The sequence below is a fragment of the Patagioenas fasciata genome, chromosome 20 (genome assembly GCF_037038585.1).
Source record: "Patagioenas fasciata isolate bPatFas1 chromosome 20, bPatFas1.hap1, whole genome shotgun sequence".
Taxonomy (NCBI): Eukaryota; Metazoa; Chordata; class Aves; order Columbiformes; family Columbidae; genus Patagioenas; species Patagioenas fasciata.
The window spans coordinates 10524211-10545362 of NC_092539.1; the positions used below are offsets into that span (position 1 = coordinate 10524211).

A 21152-nucleotide genomic window follows, 5' to 3' on the forward strand; every position below is an offset into this window, starting at 1 on the left:
ATTGGTGAAAGGTGTCAGACTGGAAGACTTCGGGAATAGGTGAAATTAGCACTTCAAGACAGACGCACCATACCAAAATAAATTGCTAAATTGGATCCTTGACTTGACGATCTTTACAGCTGCTGGTGATCAAAGCCTGCTCTTCTACCCGTACTGTCTTAGTGTGGCAGATGAGTTTGCACTGTTTGAATGAAACAGTAAAAGATAAAGTGTTTGAAGCCTAGTTTTATTCTGTGTTTCGATATATATTTGATATAGTTATTTTAAGATGATATGTGTATTATGTAGATAGTGCAATAAGGAACTTCTATAGAAATGTTCTAATATGAGTTCTTTAAGCAAAAACATCTTTAAAAATGAGAACTCTGCCCTGCCTTTGCGAGTAATGCCAGATAGACGCGTACAGTGGGTAAAGCTTTTCAAAGTATCTCAGTTTCTCAGCCACTAATTCTCCTTGAATGCCAATGGATCTTAAAGTGTATTTGAAAACGGTATCTAAATACCTCACATGCTTTTGAAAGCAAAACACAATAATCGTAGGTACATTGTTATCAGTGAACAACCCACATCTGTTCCTGCTCTTACGCGCTGCTTCAGTCGTCCAGTGAAACATGTTTCAGGACCATGAAGTGACTTCGTCGGGAAAGTAATCAGGTTAAAAATAACCCAGAGGAAAAAAACCTTGTTGTCCTCCTGGCAGATTTTCAGGTCATATTGGAGGCTGCGGAGGGAAGGGCATTGATAGAAATAAAAGCAGGCTTTGCTATTTTGGGTGCATTGTTCTCGGTTCGGGGAGGAATGCGGTGAGTGTGCGTGGGGCTGCCAGGTTCCCCGTGTCGGGACAGGGCTGGAGGCTCAAACAGCATTTGGGTTTGGTCCCGCTGGGGAGTTTGGAAAGACCCGAGCATTGTGATAAGGGTGTATTTGGGTTTTTTGCCTATTTTTGTCACACAGGCTGTTTTGAGCCACAGATTCTGAGAATCTGCTGTAGAGCTTAAGGTGTGCAGCTGAACTTCACCTTTTGTTCCTTTCTTCAAATGCCTCTCAGTGCCAGTTCCAGCTTTTTAAAACCCTCTGTTGGCTCCGGTTCTCAGCGCTGATCCAGCTTACCCTGTTCTTCCTGCTTCCTGGAAGTCTTTTATTTTATTGTTCCTCACAGTACAGAAGGTTCAGCGTAGAATCATAAAATGCTGTATGTCCCAAGGTTTTAGAGCATCCTTACTACAAAATGTCAAGAGTTAGATCTAACTCTTCTTTTGGAGGAGAAGGATGGGAGTGCAGTTTACAGTGAGCTCTGATAGCTACAAAAGTCATTTTTGCATGAACACAGGTGGAGGCAGACAGGTTATCTGAAGAGAGTAAATGGGCTTAGTTCTGGCCTTAATACGAGTCCCTTGTTAGCAGGTGTAGTGTGTGTTCCAGGGGCCTGTGTTGTGCTCTGTGTAGAAAATGGTGCCTGATATAATAATGAAATACTGCAAAAAGATTGATTAACATCCTTTCTATGAGCTGTGGCAACCGGTGCTCTCGTAGTAGCGTGAGTAGTGTGCTGCGTAGAAAATCAGAGCAGGGCCGCGAGTGTGCACCGGCAGGACTTGTAACTTGGTTATGCTGTCAGATGTGTGACTTTTATAACTAGTCAGCAAACTTCTGAGAAGAAACGTTTGAGCATTTTAGCATGAAGTTTTATATAAGTATTTCTATGATTTTTGTTTTTCAGGAGTTTATAACATATTTAATCTCATTCATGAATCGAACTTCCTTTTTAAGTCATGGATGACAAGGCTTCTGTTGGAAAAATCAGTGTCTCTTCAGACTCGGTATCCACTCTTAACAGTGAAGATTTTGTCTTGGTTTCCAGGCAAGGGGATGAAACACCATCTACAAATAATGGTAGTGATGATGAAAAAACAGGACTGAAGGTAAGAATCGATAACCTGAGTTTGTTCCCTATTCTTCTAATTCAAACTAACCATAGAGAGCTTAAAGAGGGACTTCTTTATTGTGGAAAACTTGACGGAAGGGAGAACTTATTCAAGAATCGATTTTGCCGGTGATTTCTGCATTACTTTTGCTGATGTCAGGGGTGATAATCAGGTTTTGAATAAGCTGTCTCCATCACTACTTGTGGGTTTTTTCCCCACTTTGCAGAATCCTTCCTGAAATGCTTGGGATGAAGCAGACTGACTGTCATGAACTTGGAACTGTGATTTTATCACAGCTTTCAGATAGAAAGCAATATTAACGTACACTTGATTTGACCGTATCTGTTAATTTAAACATCTATTAAAGTTTTCCCCAATGCGAAATGTTCTCTTTAAGAAATGTAGAAGTGTAGTTCTAACAACTTGGCATGAAGCTGTGAACACAAGCCGATGTGGTAGGCTTGTGTGAATTGGAAGGGCATTGACATCTTCTCACTTCTAAATGTGCTGTTCTGAAAAGAGCCCCTTGTCACTCTACGCTCACAGCCATGTCCTCAAAATGCTGTCTTTAAAGGTGATGAGAAGTCGTGTGTTCTGCCCATTGGCCCGAGTGTTCCTCTCTTCCTTAGCAGCGGTTGTTACAGAGACGTTATTGGACACTTCTTGATGCTTTTGCTCATTTGACTTTACCTCCCCACTGCTTTGTTTGTTGTTCTCGCACTGCTATGAGTCCTGGACAGGACACACTGTTATACTGGCTGTTTCCTTTAACGTAAGACTTCAAGCTAATTCTGTTACTTAAGAGTCTCAAGATCTTACTTTTGCTTAATCTGGCAAACATATTCACTTATATTTTATTGCTAATGCAGAAGATTGTCACTTCACATCGTAGTATAGTCTAAAAAACTTGCAGTTTTCTGGAACAATCAACCTGGTGTTCTGTAAAACCCACGGAAAGGCTGGAACCCCACACTTGTCTTTCTAGATGCTGCAAATGCCAGCAGCTGTAGATACTTCAGAACTCAGCGTAGTCTCCCCAGTGGTGCTTACCTTGAGAATGCTCCCGTGGCCGGGTGCGTGATCGGCTCCCGAAACTCATCGTGTGAGACCCCAGCAGGCAGGCACCATCAGCCAGGTTCTCCGTTCCATCCCGTAACTCCCACAGAGAGTTTGGGAACGTGAAGTGCTGTAGTGGGCAACGCTTCTCGCTCCACACAGGCGCTGTTGTATTGCTGGTGTAGCGGTTGCCTTGTTGTGGCTGTCCTGCAGTGCTTGTGTGGCATGCTGTGTCTTTTTTAGTACAGTCAGAGACATTGAAGAGACTTTGTATATAAAGTCATCTTCATAAAGCTTGCAAATATTTTGGAGAAGAATATGCTTAATAAATTTCAAACCAACTCCTGACAAGTCCTTCTTAAATTTTCCGTGTGTGGTTACTTCCAAATGAAAAGCTGGTACAGATCTGCTGTCTCTTGATGAGGAAGGAAGAACATTAGTGCTGCTGCCTCCTGATCATCAACAACCAGACAATAAAGTTGTGCTGTTCCCTGATGTGTCACCGAATGTCACAGGGCTTTGCAGGTCTTAAAGATAAGCAGCTTTATGAATTTGGTGCCAAGACTGAGCACAATCCTTGAACAAAGTGATTCACCTTGAGCCTTTCAGTATTCAGGTGTTTGGTCCTTGGCTGCGATCAGGCGATCCATGGAAATACTGAACCCCAGATGAGCGGTCTGTGCGCAGTGTGAATTCCCCCATAGTGGGATCTTCCTGTTGGCCTCCTTCGTATGCTTAGAGGGGTGAAAACTTTTGACAGAGGAGATGGGAAGACATTTTAGCTGTTTGTAGGGGCAGAAATTGTCTTTTGCTGTAGTTCTTCAAGAGAAGAGAGATACCACTCGGCATATAGCTTTGGTTTTGGTACCTTTCTTATTTTCAGCTTGTAACTAGTCGCTCAGTAGCCAGCTTTACTGTACTGTCAAACCCTGTGTGTGCAGGGTCAGCGGAGTTGCGAAGGTTGTCAAACGTTTGTTAAAGTACTGTCACAGTGATATCTGAAAGCGTTTAAGCAGTATATGGGAAATTAATATTAAAACTACAACATGAGAACTGAGGTTATGTATTTCACAGGAACAAATGAGATTCATTTTTTCAGGGAGAATCAATTGCTTTGGTATTTAGAACTAAGTTAATTTGTTTGTGTATGTCAAAACCTGTTGGTTTTGATGTGCCCACTAAGAAAAGCAGAAAATAAGTGCAGGTTCATATTTGAACAGGTGTCTTTTTCGGGTGTTCTGTTTCTTTAGAAAGGCAGTTTGAGGATCTTACGTTGGCCAAATGCAGTCGGAGGACGATGGCACAAGTTTAGGTGTGTGTTTGAGTGCGATAGCTGTGAAATTCCTAAATCAAACTTGAGGCTCCCATTTAAAACCTGTAGATATGCTATAGTTCTAAGTAATAGCGCTGTGAACTGAATTAATGCACATTTTAATTGTTGTTGTTTCTCGAGTCCAGACAGATAAATATATCTTCCAAATACAATCACTTGGTCATAATTACTAAATGTGGTTTTGCTTTTTGTCTATACTGAAGTAACATTGTTCAGACAATTTAAAAAGGGGTTGGCAGTGATTGTTTTCCAGAAACACCATTTGCTAGCGCTCTCTGCTTTTCTGTGTCTGCTTTTGCCCGCTGCCAGTGGGACTGAGCCTGATTTACAGAGTCCTTCCTTGTGGAGCGGCTGCAGGACAGGAGCTGTTGGACTCCGTGCTGTGCCGAGCCCTCCCAGCACGGCCCAGCAGCCCCTGCCGCAGGAGAAGGGAATAAACTGCAGTGCTAATAAATCCCCCATGCTGCTGTCATGGAAGTTTTGAAGGAGGCTACATCCTATTCAAAGGTTAAGGAAAATTAGTTTTCAGTTTTGTGAGAAATGGAGAAAATAATGACATGATTAAATGGTTTCTTCCTTCTGTCTCAAGCAAACCTTCATGCAGCTTCATTAGGTATATCTTGTCCATTCTTCCCTTTTGCCCGTGGTTCTGCTGCGCTCTGTCCCGCTGCCTCACGGTTCTGTGGGTTGCAGCGAAGTTCTGAGCTTGTTCACCCCCTAAGGTGCACTGTTCCCACCATGTGCGGAGTTTATACGGTTGCATAAGAGACTTTGGTTGACATAAAGTTAGTCTTAGTTTGTATTTGATGCCTTGTTTCTTGGGCAGCTGGCTTGCTGCATTTGACTGATAGGGCCGTAAGAACAGCAGAGCAATTCCAGTCCAAAAGTATACATGCTGTGTCTATTAGAATTAGTTTTTGAGGATAGTCTGGACTGAGATGGAAGGCTTTCTTTTAAAATACTTAAGATTTTGATTATGAGGTTTTTGAATAATTAGACTTTTCTGGCTTGTAATCTTGATGGAATAGAAGATTTTTCATGTGCATTTTATGTTAATACCCGTCCCAATGAGCGTCTGCACGGTGCAGTTTGTGTTTACGGTTGTCACTAGGTTGAATTGTTAACTGCTGCTTTGGTTGACTGAAAAAGCCGTGTGAATGCCCCTGTGCCTGAGGGGTGTGTTGTTCCACTTGAACAGTCCTTTTTGTATCCCACCTCTGTTTGTGGCTCATAGATTGTGGGGAATGGAAGCGAACAGCAGCTGCAGAGGGAACTCGAAGACGTGCTGATGGACCCACCCGTGGAGGATCAGTCAAGTGAGCGGGACCATGGAGAAGTTACAACTGATGGAGATGGGGAAGAACCTGTTGTCCTTGAAGCTTCAGCATCCTCAACCATTAACCCAGTGTCAGTGGCAGGACTGCAGAAACCGGGAATGAGTTTGCCAGTGAAACCATCCCAGGGAGGTTAGAAAAAGATGGGGAATGTCTGGTGGTGTATAATGAACTAGCTTGATGTTTCTTCTCACATTCAGCTTTGTGTCTCACCCTAGACTGTGAGGATTTGAGCCCTTTTACGCCTGTGACGGATGAGGACAGTGTGGTGTTCAGCAAGCTCACGTACTTGGGCTGCGCCTCGGTGAACGCTCCCCGCAGCGAGGTGGAGGCTCTGCGGATGATGTCCATCCTACGGAGCCAGTGCCAGATTTCTCTGGATGTGACTCTGTCCGTGCCTAACGTCTCCGAGGGAACAGTGAGGTACGGAGCTTGCTCAGGTGTACTCTCTTGACTTTATACTTTTAATCTTATTTCCTTTTAGCAAAGGAAACAAGTGCCCAGTTTGCCTGGGAGGAGACATCTTGGGATTTCATTTAGTGGAAAAGTGGGTTTTAAAGAGGTCTGACAAAAGCGATGCTTTGAATTTGTTTACCAAAGACATTTTATGCCCAAGGATCAGTGTGAAATATTATGATGATCCCAGTGTCCCAAAAACCGTAGTGGGAGTCGTTATTAATGAAAGCTTTGGAAATAGGTGAAAAGTATTTAGTTTGTGGGGCTGGAAAACGGCTGATGCGTGCGGCCGAACAGAGGTGAGGCCATCCGCTGCCGCCTGTTCCCGCAGCTTGTGGATGGCTCAGCCCTGAAAACTGTGCAGAAATTATTTGTGGTAATGTCTGTTGCATTGTACTATTGTACTTTTTTATGCTGTTCAATTTAAATAGAATTATTCTGGTCAAGCTTTGTGGAAGTCAGGAGCTATTACAGTTTTTGTGATGTATTTTCTCCAGTAGCTATGAAATTGTTAAAGCTTGCAAGTTAATATTTGGCTGAAGGAATTATTCTAAAGCTGCAAGGTTTGTGTTTTTCTGTTTCTTTAAACAGGCTTTTAGATCCTCAGACAAACACAGAAATAGCAAATTATCCAATCTATAAAATCCTTTTTTGCGTCCGAGGGCATGACGGAACCCCTGAAAGTGATTGCTTTGCCTTCACTGAAAGCCACTACAACGCAGAACTCTTCAGGATTCATGTCTTCCGATGTGAAATCCAAGAGGCTGTAAGTTGAATCTTTTTGTCAAATGGTAATTATGTACCTGTGAACATTATTACTGAAATTAAACTGAGGATTTGTTTGCTCTTTAGAAGTTATTTAATTTGTCGCTCTTCTCTACACCAAGTTAAGATAATTGTAGAAACCTCAGATGTGAAACAAGAATGCACGTGATGTAGTAGTTTATCCTTTTAAGAAGTGCAGAAAACCAGTTAATTAGATGCTAAAACACAATTGTTTTGCTACAGTTGGTTCTCTTTATTTAGTGAAAATTCAGGTAGGTTTCAACTGTTCTGCGTGTCTGTAGCTTTCTGACCTTTGGGCCGTGTCAATGCAGGTGAGCCGGATCCTGTACAGCTTCGCCACTGCCTTCCGCCGCTCTGCCAAGCAGACCCCGCTCTCCGCCACTGCCACCCCGCAGACTCCGGACAGCGACATCTTCACCTTCTCTGTGTCACTGGAAATCAAAGAAGATGATGGGAAAGGTTATTTCAGGTACGGATTCTTCATTTCTGTGCGTACAGCATCTGGTTCTGTTGGAAAGTGAGTGAGGAGAGAGTGTGAGTCTGAGGTGGTCCCTGAATGATCTGTTTCATTAAAATACTCACCTGTTGTGACCTGGCAAGTAGTGTTTCTTTAGCAGTTTCAAAAAGCTCTATGAACCAAGCTTGCTTCTAGCTCGTTCTGTTATTTGACCTAATTCTCAAAATTAAATCAATTTTTCCTGTTTTTTTCCTGAGCCAGGTGCTGTTTGCAGGTGGTGGTGCAGGGTGAGGGTGTCAGAGCAGCTTTTCGTGTTGTATCAGCTAACGCTGTTTTCACGTTAGCTCTTGAGGATAAACTTGAGTTTTTAAAAAGACCTTTTTTAGTTTATGCTAAAACTTTCTCTTCTGCTTAGCCTATGCACAGTGCCTGTAGATGTTTTATGTGACCATTTATAGCGTTCTGGAATCGAAGTGTCTTTATTTCCCTGCAGCCTGACTGCCAAATACTCTGACTTTTGAGCACGTTGGCTCCTGGCCACAGCTTCAGAGGTGTTTCTGTTCTCGGGTTTACATCCAGCTCGAGTTTTATTTATTAAATGAATAACTAAATCCCATTTAATAATCCAGGATTTACTCGGTGCTCCAAAGGACTGCTCAGGTGTTGAAACTGAAAAATGATTCAGCTCCGGGCCTGGGCGACACCAAAGTCTCTCAACACTAAGCCCCACAGTACAGAAACGTAGTTTTTAGTTTGGAAACTAAGTGTCCTTGGTCTTCACCTGATGATAAAATAATGTCACCTAGTTATGTTGCCGTTTCTTTCATGTTACTGTTTGTGGTGTGTGAGGGAGAAAGGTCTTGAGTGCTTCTGTCTACCTGGCTTCACCAAGTGACTGATGCTGGTTTGATACATGCGAGGAACACAGACAAATGACGCTCTGAGTTTTTTCCTTTCCTCTTCAATAACAGTGCGGTTCCCAAAGACAAGGACAGGCAATGCTTTAAACTCCGCCAAGGAATTGATAAGAAGATAGTGATTTATGTTCAACAGACAACTAATAAAGAACTTGCTATTGAGAGGTAATTTCATAATTTGAAAAGATCTTTATCTATTTGCTGTTTTATGCTCTTTTCCCTGAGGCAGCAGATGGGTGTTTGCTCTCTGAATACACACCTGTGTAGTTCAGCTCCCTGGAGTGGGACTGTGCAGAAGCTCAGGTTGGTTTGTTCGGGCCTGAGCGGCAGGTTCAGTCAGACCTTGTGCAGACCTGGTTGTGGAATCAGTGGTCGCATCCGCTCTAAATACCCATTTCAAAATCTTTTTTTTAAAAAAACATTGATTTTATTTTCAGTGGCCATTTTGTCTTAAATGCTGAGGCTATAATCAATGCCCGAGTTACACCAATTTGGTTTCCTTTTGTCTCTGTTGCGTCTGAGAATATTGCCGTACGTACACTTTGAATCTGCCACGGGCTGGAATTCTAGAATGCGAAGCATCTGTGTAGGGAAGAGCTCAGACTTCAGATCTTTCCATGCTTAGAAATAAATTGGCAGTTTTTGACTAGTGATGGAGTTGAGTGCTGCTCACACTACAGAGACAACACGCAGCGTCTGCCAGGCTTTGTGGTCTGAAATGAAGTGCAGGACCGTGGTAAAGCAGGGGGCGAAGTGGAATATACCTGTGTGGGCCAAAAGTCTTTGCAAAACGAAACCGTAAAAGACAGATCCTTGCACTACATCTGGAGTTTCCTGATTTCTCTCTGTATGAAAGGGTAAATTCTATGCAAATATGTCTCAAAAAAAAGGGAAGAATGCAGGCATGACATGGTTTTGCTAGACGTGCTTGATGCTGCTTTCAAATGGCAAGGTTTGTTGACATTGTTATTGGATTCGTGAGTTGCTTGTGACGTATGGCAATGAATATTTAGATAGGAATGTTAATGGTTTGCCGATGAGTAAGTCTGATTTTTGCAGTTGAATTTTTTGCCTGGCTTTGCAGGTGTTTTGGACTTCTCCTTAGCCGTGGGAAAGACGTTCGGAGTGGTGACATGCACCTTTTAGATTTGGTAAGGATCTTTTCTTAACAGAATTCACTAATAATTTTGATTACACTTGTGCGTGATCTCAGGCTGGACAGAAAGGTTGTTGACTCTTATGCTCACTTGTTGACGGGGACTGATGCTGTGGCTTGTGCTGCTGGGGGGAAGCTCTGGGCACCTGGGCTGGATGTGTCTCTGTGCTCTGGAGTTGGGACCTGACCTGGTGCTTGGTTAAGTGATTTGCCTGATTTTGCAGTGAGTTGGGCGCCTGAAATGAGAAACAGGCAACCTTATTTTCCGAAGTGCTGCATATTAAAGAGCTGTGCTTTGAACAAGAGTTTTATAGCATACTTATCACTGTAAAAAAACACCTGAGGCCTAAGTGGCTTCAAATACAACACTGAGAGTTACTGGGTGCTTTATTTTTCTGACTCACTTTTCCATCTGTAAAAAGATGATAGAGATCTGACCTCAGAAGTGTGTTGTGCAAACAAACTTACTGGGATTTATGTAGTGCACACTTGTTACAGTGGTGAGTAACCAAGAAGGTCCAATACTACATGAGTAGTTTTACTTTTTACCAGGTTTTGGACTGCCCAGAAAATAAGGTTGGTGGGAAAACAGACATGCTGAATATGAAAGATAAAATATTGATTTGGTTCTCAATAGTTTAATAACATGCGGTTTGTATGGTATAAATTGGCCTTTTTGTGTTATCGGCAAAGGGACCAAGGGTTGCATGGGAACTCTGTTCTTCAGAGCTGATCTGTTACAGGACCGTGTCACGTGGACTTGAGATGCTTGCCCCTCTCTTACCAGTGCTGTAGCTCCTTTGTAGGGCTGAGACTTTATCATATAGAGATGTCTTTAAGTAAAAATACATAAACTTGTTTTGCAGGAGTCCATGGGCAAAAGTTCTGATGGGAAATCATATGTGATCACTGGGAGCTGGAACCAGAAATCTCCACACTTCCAATTTGTAAATGAAGAAACACCAAAAGGTATGAACTTGGCCAGATTTTATCCCTGGCCAGAGCAAATGACTCGCACACTGGACATCAGGTCAGTTCTCTAAGATGAATCCCACAAGACGACCTTCTTCACGCTCTGGGCTGTGTTGTCAGCGGGAGGCTGGAGGGGTGTGGAGACAGGATGCAGATGCTTTGTGCACCGTTAGAGCTTCTGAAGAATCCCATCGAGAATCGCACTAAATGACTACTGAGCTTTCATCTTTGCTTGGTTTCAGCGGTCAGTTCAGATTTTTTTAAATCCAGGTTTTTAATTAAAAAATGAGACAGATTCCTGTAGCTATGAAAATGGAAGTAAAACACTCCCAGCTGTAACCTGAAAATAGCTGATGCTGCATTGCCCTCGAGTGCTGAAACAGATCTGTCATCACTTCTTTTAAGATGTCAGCTGAATTATCATCTTTTCAATCTGTTGTCATAGCTGCGTGCCAAAGGTTGGGGAAGTTAATGGGAACTGACTGGGCCAAGTCATAAAAGTCAGCTGCTGGGTCCAGTCTGCTGCTGGATTAAATGCCATCCTACCTGAAGGACAAAATTTATCACTTAGCACCAGAAGAGACCTCACGGATCACTGAGCCCAGTTGCCGCCTCTTGGAGCATCATATTGTATAGTCAGTTTTCTGAATCTCACAGCTGAGATGCTCTTAAATGCTGCCATTAATGTGGTGGGACCTAAGTGTTGTCTGAGTAACTTCTGAAAACACAAAACCAACTAAAATGGACGTAGGCTAGATGGCGAGAGGTCTGCACTGGGGAGTTAAGTATACAGATCCTTTATAATGTTTAAGGAAGATTTTTATATACATTTCAGTAGGATTTGGAAAAGCAAAATTTTAATTCTCTTTTACAAGGTCATTTTCTGGGCCTGAAGATGCCTGGACAGCTTCCTGTGGAACCTCAGCTGGGTGCTCCTGCTCCAGCAGGGATTGCACTGGATGAGCTTTCCAGGGCCCTTCAACCCCTGACATTCTGGGATTCTGGGAAAAAATTAAATTCTGCAAAAAAGTTTCTGTTCTTTGATGTTACGAGGAAAGAGGTTATGGACGACTGTGTTTCAAATCTTTCCTTCCATACTATTGCATTGTTTTTTTCTCTCTAGATAAAGTGCTGTTCATGACGACGGCTGTGGATTTGGTGATAACTGAGGTTCAGGAGCCTGTTCGGTTCATTCTGGAGACTAAAGTCAGAGTTTGTTCACCTAACGAGAGGTTGTTCTGGCCCTTCAGCAAACGTAGCTCTACTGAAAATTTTTTCCTAAAATTGAAACAGGTAACGCTTTAAAAATAAATAAATAATCTCCGGTTAATTTGGGATTTGGCGAGGGTTTTCAAAGATAATTTCTTGTTCAAAAATAACTGCAGTATGGTCAGTTATATAGTTTTGAGACTTGAGAGGTTTATGGTATAAAGCGGAATAAATACAAACGCATTGGAGGTAAAGATGAGTTGTAGCTCTTAGTGCCTGTTGGCAGGTCAGGATTTCACTATGGCTGTGGGTAAAACCTTCGTTAATAGAGCGTTTGTTTGTGAACATCCTGCTCCTGACTCAGAGGTGCAATAAATGCTCCTTCCCGATGCCGGTCACCCCCGGCTGCCTCGAGTGCCTGTGAAAGCTGCATGGCCTCCTTTCAGAGCAAGTTCTGACAGCTTTGATGAGGCTGCGAAGTCACATAGTAGCTTATGGACCTTCCAGCCAAACCACAGAAATAAACGGAACGGTGGATTTATCTGCAGACCTGGGCTGTGCTGAGAGCTGCTCGCTTAAGGGTTTAGCAGCGTAAGTACCTAAAATTAAACGTTAAGAGAAAAAAAGGCTTTAATATAATCCTGGTGACAAACAAATCCAACTTTTTTTCTTAGATGAGCAAACATCCACCTCAAATTAGAGGGGAAAAATAAATATTTTTTGGGAAAGTCTGTTTTCCCCCTTGCGCATATTTGGAAGCTGGTTTCACATGCACCCCAAGTTGACCCTGGGGGGAAAAAAATGCAGCAAACCACAAAAAATCCCCAGAACTTTTAAAAAACTGTTACTGTTTTTTCCAACTTGCTTTTTTACCCAGTCTGCTGCAAAGGGAAGGATGCTTCCCATCCGGGAGGTTTGTAATAATGGGAGAAGACAATAACTCGGTCTCAAAATAAGGCTGGGAAGTTGAAGGTCCATGTTGCTAAAGAGATGAGGTACTTGAAGGAGCTGCTGTTCTCCTGCTTTAGGAATTACTGCTCTGAAATGAAGGTCGTGTTTAAAGCAATGGAAATATAGAGAAGCAAAACCCACCGTGGATGTGTGGGCTCTCCCAAGGTTTAGTAATTTTGGGCACAGCCCAGAGAGGGGAGATTGGCTCCTGCTGCCCTGACAAGTGAGGTTTGGAGTGCAATAGGAGACTGTTCTTAGTTCTTTTTGCACTTGTCTTAAAGTGCTCGCAACTAATGGCAGTTACAAAGATGAGATTCACTAAGTATTATTTCAGTGTATGACTTATTTTTTATGTAAAATATGAATAAACATTTTGGAAACTTTCCTTCGAAATGGAAAAACTCTTCATGGATAAGATCAGCCTTTTTATGTAGGATATTTTTGAGGTGGAGCATTGAGATTTCAAACAGTTAAGGCTGTTGGGCTATAAATACTCCACAGCCTCCAAAAGGTGCCTGTTCTGTTTGGCGGTTTAAAGGAAGCTTATCTTACTTTGCTAATTCTGTGTCTTTTGTCTGCCCAAATTCACAGGCTTTGGGACTTAGCTCAGCTCATTCTCTTTTTGCACAGGCGCTGTCAGGTTATCCAACTTGCAGTGTTTACTAATGGAAGATTATCACAATTCATAGTGGAAGCAACAAATATAGAATGTACTGCCTGATAAGCCTGGAAGGGAAACCTGTTTCTATGGACTCATGATTAGTCTATTAAAAATACAGCTGTTGTAGAACTGGCTTATCGCGCTTTGGCAGTGTTTCTGTATTCGGAAACGGTGAAAGCAGAAAGATTTTACTTGCTCAGATTACATTTACTGATTTAGTAATTTTTAGGTTTGATGCATTTCTCTTCATTTTCAATACTCCAAAGGATCAAACTGAGCACTGGGAGCTTAGTGTAGAGTATAATTATAACTCTCATTTCCCTCTTTTTTTACCTTCCCTTTTCTACTCTCTATTTTTATGCATTTATGAAAAAAATGTTCTAAATCCTTAGACTGTATTAAAATTTGAGAACTACTTGACCATGGAAAATCTTCCGCGAAAGGAAAGGAAGGTATGAAAGCGTTGAAAATTAAGGAGAAAACAGGGCCACATCATAGAGTTTGGGACTCAACAGTTCGTGTTCCTGCAGCCGTGAATACACGGGTACACTTGACTCGAAAACATCACTAAAGACAGTTGCCATGGTGGAAAAATAAATATGAACAATTTTTATTAAAACTCTTCTTTAGCCACCATCCGTATCCCCAGAAAGTTAAAGAAATAAATTAGACACAGTTTTTAAGATTTGGCTTTTAATTTTCTGCTAATCTTTACAAGAAGGCAGAGTTATTTTGTCTTAAGGAACCTTCCTCTCTTAGACCGTTTGTTGGACAGATGCATTTACAGCTTTAAAAAAAACATCTGTGCGTTTGTGTCCAGTCCATTTGTGGTTGAAAAGATGAGCTCCTGGTGCTGCTTCTGTCCCAGGTCTTCGTGCCCTTTGGGTGCAGGATGCCCACGGCTGGTCTGGGGTGCTGGGGACACCAGCACGTGCAGGATGCACCGGGTTGCTGCAGGGACCGAACACCCCGCACTGTACAACGGGCTGAAAACTGCTGCTCAGCTCTCCTGCTCCGGGAAGAGAAGGCAGAGCCTTGGGAGGTAATCTGGGTGTTCGTATGGCTTTTCTCAGGAAAATGGAACTTCTTGTTTCCTAGATAAAGCAGAAGGACAGAAAGAATAACTCAGACACCTTATATGAAGTTGTGTGCCTAGAAAGTGAATCGGAAAGGGAGAGAAGAAAAACTACAGCGAGTCCCTCTCTTCGTCTGCCCCAGTCGGGGTCACAGGGCTCAATGATCCCTTCTCCTCCCGAGGATGATGAAGAGGAAGGTAAGAAGTGGGTTGCATGTTCTGTGTACTTCGAAAGAAAGGGCAGTCAGTAAATAACGTAGTTATGAAATGTGTCGGGTCCTTTCCAATCAGAATGTGGCCTGCTGATGGCTTTGTTTTTCTTGCTTTAGTTCTGCGGGTGTTCAATAACCGGTACCCCTGCATTCCTGGCTCAGCCTCTCCCTCGTCTGACACTTGGAGTCTGTGCTTTTCTAAGCCCAGGCCTCACGAAGCCTCTGGTGTGATATATTTGGAACAATATGAAAAGAGGCTGCTAAAAATTTGGGATTATCGTGTAGCTTCTGCCCCTCCCTGAGCAGCTGTGAACGGATTCGAGAGTAAAAATGATAAGCTGATATTATTTGGAAATAGAAGCAAGCGGCACGTTTTAGTGAAGAGACAAGTGTAGACATCTGTAATACATAAAACTACACCAGGACGTGCCCAGCTTGGAACTTAATGTGATTTCAAGATCTTTTTCTTGTTTTTTAAAAATTCTCTTAAACCAAAATATGAAGTAGTTCTGAGTTTATAAACATCTGGCCTTACAGCTCGGAGCTGCAATGCACATGACTTGAGTTGCTGCGTTTTTTACTTTTTCTGCTGGTCTTGGGTGAATTGGTTCACTTCTGTGCTTTAATTGCCCTTTTTGAGGGGAAGATTGGTTTGAAAATTAACTCCTTTGCAAGGTAGTATTCATTAGCAATCTGACCATCTCCAGTGACCAAGTTTCCACAACCTCTCTGGGCCCTTGCATCAGTTTGGCCGTGCTCATGGTAAATTTTCCATTTCTGACTTTTAACCAGAATTCCATGTCTTGCTGCTTGTTTCCCATCTCTTGTCCCATCACTGTGGGAAGAGGCCACTGCTGCCTCCCCCGAGCCGAGCAGCTCTCGCTGCGCACGGTACCCGGAGGACAGCGACGGTAAATCTGGAGAGCGATGGCTGCCCAGCTCATGGCGTCTCTTCTGTTCTCTTGGCAGACAACGATGAGCCACTCTTAAGTGGTTCTGGCGATGTTTCCAAAGAGTGTGCAGAAAAAATCCTCGAGACGTGGGGAGATCTGCTGTCCAAATGGTGAGTGGTAAAATCACATTCTGAAAACGACAATTCTGAATATTCTCAGTCTGTTTTCTCCTCCTGCTCGGAGGTTTTGTTATTTCCAGAAGCCGGCTGAGATGGATTTAGTCCTCTTTCATCCCCATGACTCCCCTTATTCACTGGCTTAACGTTTTCTGATTTATTCAGGGGGTGTTTGAAATATTTTCAGTTTCGAGTGCAAGTTTAAATACCGTATAAAAATTCACGTATGCTGTCTCTTTAGGTGGTTCTCTCTTAAAATGAGTATTTTACTTATCTGTGACTTTCACTGGGATTTTTCTTAAAGAAAAGCCTAATCCAAGTAGTATTAAAAAAAGGGATCGCTTCCTTTGTCTTTATTTTGCACAGATCATTCCCAGGCCTCTTTGTAATTCTGATGTACTTCCCAGCCAGTTTCTCCTGCAGCTGTCATGTCTTAGGCACTGTAGCTTAAGAATGTGGGAGATTTGTACTTGGATAGCAAAGATGCTTTTCCTCCCCTGCAGGAAGATGCTCCGAGCCTGCCAAGAAGGAAGAACATGGGCTCTTCTGTTTTTTTCCTAGAAAATGCCAATTTACAAGAAAAGCCTTTCTTGCCAGTCAAGTTGCTAATGCAACACCTGTCCTCCTTTCATGAAGGATCCTTTATTCATCTTGAAGTAGCCTGAGCCGTTCTAAGAAACTGATGCCGATTATTGTGAAATTCAGTTGGTTTTTAGCTTATTCTTTTTCCCCGAAGGGGGCTGACAGGCACCACAGCAGATTGAGCTCAGATGCGCTGCATCCCCACTCTGGCTTTAGCTCCTGCCTTCTGCTTCCTTGTGTTACTGAGAAGCAGGGCAAGGGGTGTACAGCAAATGGAAGCTCTGAGGCACAGGACAGCGGAGATTGGAATAAGTTACGCGCTTTAGAGGAAAAGTATTGATGTGACCACGTAACCAGGGTTCTCCTAATTTAAAGTTATAACAATTTCACATTATTTTTTTCTGTAATTACTTAGTACTGATTTGAATAAGTACTTTTACTTTTGCATGAATATATTGAGCTAACTTGCTGGGAGAGTGACCATCAGCAATGGACAGTCTGTAAGCAGGGGAAGGCTGTGGGCAAATGAGATATGATCCCTTTCCCCTTCGTCTCCTGGACGTGCAGAAACACCTTGAGCAGATGAGCTCTGTGCATCTGCTGCTGTGAGAGGGTCTCTTTGGACTTGAATTTGTTTGTAATTCTTCCGAGGGCTCGAAGACAACGAGGCCGCCTGGCTGCACGCAGCGTCCTGGCAGCCCTGAGCGGGTACCGAGTGCTGCTGCGCTAACGCTGGCTCTAATAGGTGTTAAAGGGCTTTCCTTCTTAACTAAAACCCAGTATTTGGAAGTAATGATCCTTGAGGTTTTAACATAAGAGGATTCAAAATCATGAAAATCAGAGTTCAGGTAGTCTCATGCTAGGTTTTTAGAATCCTGTAATTAGATTTATATAGCAATTAAACATGCATTGGCATTTTGTGATTTCTAAATAACATTTGGCTCGTGTTTCCTAACTGCTGAGTCACACAATTTTTCTCCTTTCAAAATAGTTTGGAAGAATCTGGAAGTGTGTGGCTTTTAGTCTACGGCCATACAGTTCCTGGCTGTATTCATTGCAATTACTGTTGCACTTACTCTGATCTGACACGAAGGCAAAGCAGTTCTATAGGCCTTAGCTGCATAACCACGTGAGATCCGTCGCTCTGTGTCCCGCTTTCCGTCCTCTCCCCGGGAGGTGCCCTGGCTGTGGCTCTGCGGAGCAGAACGTGCTGTTGTGCATTGATTCTTGGTTTGGTGCAGTTCAAGCCTGCGATCTTACACAGTGTGAGATCTGTGCTCCGGTTTTGTGGAGTGTTTTGGTGCGTTGAGCGGTTCATAACATATGTTTGTATTATATTTAAATGTAATAGGAATCAAGGAAAGCGTTTGGAAAGTGCTTCTCCAAATCTGTTTTATTTCATAACTTGAATTTCACTTAATCTGGCAACATATGGCCGTCTCGAAATTCCTGTCATTTGACACGTTTGATGGTACACGTCGGTTGTTGCTCATGTCCTCGTTTATTTGTGTTCGGTTGATAGTAACGGTCCCTTTGTGCACACGCAGGCACCTCAACCTGAGCGTGCGGCCGAAGCCGCTGTCGGCGCTGGTGCGGAGCGGGGTCCCCGAGGCGCTGCGGGGAGAGGTGTGGCAGCTGCTGGCGGGGTGTCACAACAACGACCACCTGGTGGAGAAGTACCGCATCCTCATCACCAAGGTACACTGCCTTGTTTTCACCTCTTTCCCCCCACGCACATCTGAAGGAATGAAAGCGCAGAGACCCGCGAGTGCGTACCCTCGCGCTGGAACACTCCTGAGCGTATCTCCCTGCAGTGGATCGGGTAGTGAGTAGAGTTCGGTCCTCTCGTCAACAAAAAGCCCTCACACGCTGGGCTCGTTGTGGCGTTATCTCTACTTAGAGTGCTTTCTTTTTACCAGTCCTGATTCTGTTTTGCTCAGATGAATTCCGAGTTAGTTTGTCAGAAACTAGTATTCTATTAATTGCTTTCATAATTGACAGGGATTCAGGGAGCTCATTTCCTTTGCTTGTTTGGATTTCCTGAATGAAAGCTGAATTTTGCTGTTTTGTCTTAACGCTTATGCTAAAAATCCAGTGCTAGTTAAAATTGCAGCCTTTTTTGATAGAAAAACAGAACACTTTGGACATTTCTGCTCTAGACAGCAGCTTTTTAACTTATATTGGATGCCGACCTCAGTAACATAGGAAAAGAAAATAAGAATCGTATATACAGACATCATTCAGTGTTTCTCAAAGCTCTAGAGGAACAAATGGGTCACGAAATGTCCCTCCCTTAATCAGAAAACCGATCTGTTAATTTGGATTTGACCGTTGTAGGTCTGTTGTATTTTAGTGTTTTCATCAAACATGCAAGTCTAGAAGGACTATATTAGAAATTATTAATGATGCAACTTTAGTATAAATATAACAGAAATGAATTATTCACCAGTTAAGAAGGCAGAACAACTGAATCAGCCTTTATGTGTCTGTGTTCTGATGGCACAGATTCGTAAGGAGCAATTAAAGACCTTATTCTGTGGGCAAGAGGGCTTCTGAAATTAAACTCTGTTCCTGCTGGAATCATGCAGGAAGGATCCTACGTGATTGGAATGAATCATGTTAGATTAGCTAAAAATGTTTTGCCGTAAGTACTTTCACACACTTATTGAATATAGAAGAAACTTGATCTGAATTTCTTCGTGTTGTTACATGCGTCGTAGAGCTGTAACTTGGATTTTATGGTGAATAAATCATACAGATAATGTGGAGGTTGAGTGCTCTGGCAAGGAGTGTATCACAGTTACTCCTGTTGTGTTGTTTTAATTGCCTAGTGAGTTGCTGACGGTGTCACTTGTTCTCTGTTCCAGTGTTTTGGTATCAGAGTGGAAAAGATGATCTCTTAGTGGCACAGTTGGTGACACACACTGCTACTGTCTGTGAGCCAGAAAGGCATCGTGCAACGTTTCGTGTTTAAATCTGTGAAACCTTTCCGCTCGTTTGCGTTTGGCAGAGACAAAGGAAACAACCTGGATCTGATGTAGTGGGAGCAGCTCTGGAGAGCCAGCGGCAGGCAGGGCGGGCTCGGCCAGCACCGAGGCTGATTACAGAGTAAAACAGCGAAAGGAAACGAGCACCGAATGGGCGCTCTCAGGCTGCGCGGAATCAGCCGAGGTGTGTGCTGCACCGCCAGCCTGCGGCAGCAACCAGCTCAGGCCCGGGAAGGTGCAGTCTCCTAAACCTGGAAGCACCTCTTAGCCCATTGTTGAGGCTGCTGGCCTTGTTGTGACTGAAATGAACATCTTTGCAAACGGGCAGACAGGGGTGATGGGAGAGAAGCCTCTGGTTGGTTCGCAGTGGAACTGTGATTTCTTCAATCCGCAGGCAGCGGAACAAGTGTGAGGTTTCAAAAAAGGTTATCGGTGTGGAAGCAAGAAAGATGCAAATAGGCAAAGAATACAAAATTATTTGTGAGGCTGATGGGAACTTGAATTCAAGACCCAGCAAACGTTTGCAGACCCATTGTATATAGTATATGCTAACAGGATAATAAGTCTGGATTGTCCTTTGGCTTTCATTTTTTAAATTTTCTTGCCTTTTATAGATCTTTTTGACAATTTAGTAGTTCTAATGTGACTCTTACTGCTCTGAAAATACCAGCTCAGTTATAGTCAGTATGCAGCAATGCAGGAGTAAACGTGTCTGGGGAAAAAAATATTGGTGAATTTTGTGAAAGCAAGGGTCTCTTGCCATATATTGCTTTGCCGTCCTTGTAATGCTTCACCGTGGCTTTCCTTGTCAGTAATACACATTCTTCTCTGGCACACATGCAGTGATGTGCGTTACCAAGCGTTGAAGATGGTTTATGTGAGAACGGCTGTGCCGTAGTGCAGCAGCACAGGGGGTTGGTGCAGAACCTTTGCTCTCCAGTGCAGGTGGGTGATGCTGCGAAGGTGGGTTGAGCGCTCCTGCTCCAGCGCCCCTGCTCTCGTCACACTGACCTCTGTTCCTGTAGCTGCGTTTGATTTCCGTCAGGCTTCTCGTGACTCCGTGTGGCAGCAGAGCCCCAAATTAATAAGGGTCTGTGGTGACAGCTGCTTTGAACGCTTCTGGCCTCTTTCAGGGATTCTTTTCCCCTTGTGCGCAGGGCGGTGGATGCAGGAGCCCCAGGATTCCTTGTGGTGTTTGCCTCCCTGTGCGGTTCTGGCCCCAGGTACTCAGCACATCTGTAGGTTTTGCTTTCTTTTGCAAATTACCCGCTGCACAGGTAGTTCCTTATGTACTGTTGACGTGTGGCTACTGAACGATTGAAAAGGAAACATCTTCTGTTGTGTTCTGCCGCTGAATGCTGTGTCTGGGCCTCTTCTTGAATCTGACTTGCACCTCAAGGTGTGTGCGTTGCATTCTGGTCGTCATGACTGTATTAATTATTTGCTCCTTATTTCTTTGCTAAACATTAGCTGGGTTTTTTTTATACTCTGTGCTTTTGTTATTGTAGTAGTGTCTAAATTTCACCATTGTAGTGCTTCCACAAATTACTTCTGAGAATTTGCACGCCATCTGTGTGCAGTAATAAAGCTTTCAGCAGCTCCAGATTGCTGCGCTCGTGCTGGGGAGCGTGGCTGAAAGCCAGCCCGATGAATTAAGGTCATGTCCCTACTGGGGACAGAAAGCAAACTCTAGGTAAAACGATCTAGACAATCCCTTTGAGAGGCATCTGCTCCCGGTAGGAGTTTGGCAATCATGGTTACGGCTGTAAATCTTCAGGCTTCCAGCCTCTCAGAGGCAGGAGGAGAGACAAGGGGACTTGGGCAAGGTATTAATGGGCACCTGCAGGAAAAATACTTCACGATGGAAAGCATTGTGGAGTAGAAAACTTGTGAAGCAAAGCACATGGGTTAAAAAAACCCAACAAAATGAACAGCAAAAAACACACACAAAAAAAACCCCGAAAAACCAAAACCAACCCCCCAGCAAACCAGGATACAAAGCAAAATAGACAGT

General features: G+C 43.3%; 1 protein-coding gene across 4 annotated transcripts in view; it reads left to right on the plus strand.

Annotated features, from left to right (window-relative positions):
* The window catches only part of RABGAP1 (RAB GTPase activating protein 1), a 171806-nt gene that overhangs the window by 118868 nt on the left and 31786 nt on the right, over positions 1 to 21152 (plus strand). For 2 of the 4 annotated variants that reach the window (XM_065853985.2, XM_071817379.1), the window contains exons 2-13: positions 1721 to 1922; positions 5549 to 5780; positions 5867 to 6071; positions 6696 to 6870; positions 7202 to 7359; positions 8319 to 8429; positions 9349 to 9415; positions 10287 to 10389; positions 11516 to 11685; positions 14312 to 14486; positions 15470 to 15563; positions 17699 to 17849. In XM_065853985.2, the coding sequence (XP_065710057.1) occupies positions 1773 to 1922; positions 5549 to 5780; positions 5867 to 6071; positions 6696 to 6870; positions 7202 to 7359; positions 8319 to 8429; positions 9349 to 9415; positions 10287 to 10389; positions 11516 to 11685; positions 14312 to 14486; positions 15470 to 15563; positions 17699 to 17849 (1791 nt within the window). In that variant the 5' untranslated portion in view covers positions 1721 to 1772. The remainder of the gene's footprint in view (positions 1 to 1720; positions 1923 to 5548; positions 5781 to 5866; positions 6072 to 6695; positions 6871 to 7201; positions 7360 to 8318; positions 8430 to 9348; positions 9416 to 10286; positions 10390 to 11515; positions 11686 to 14311; positions 14487 to 15469; positions 15564 to 17698; positions 17850 to 21152) is intronic. The other 2 variants (XM_071817380.1, XM_071817381.1) reach the window with 2 other exon arrangements.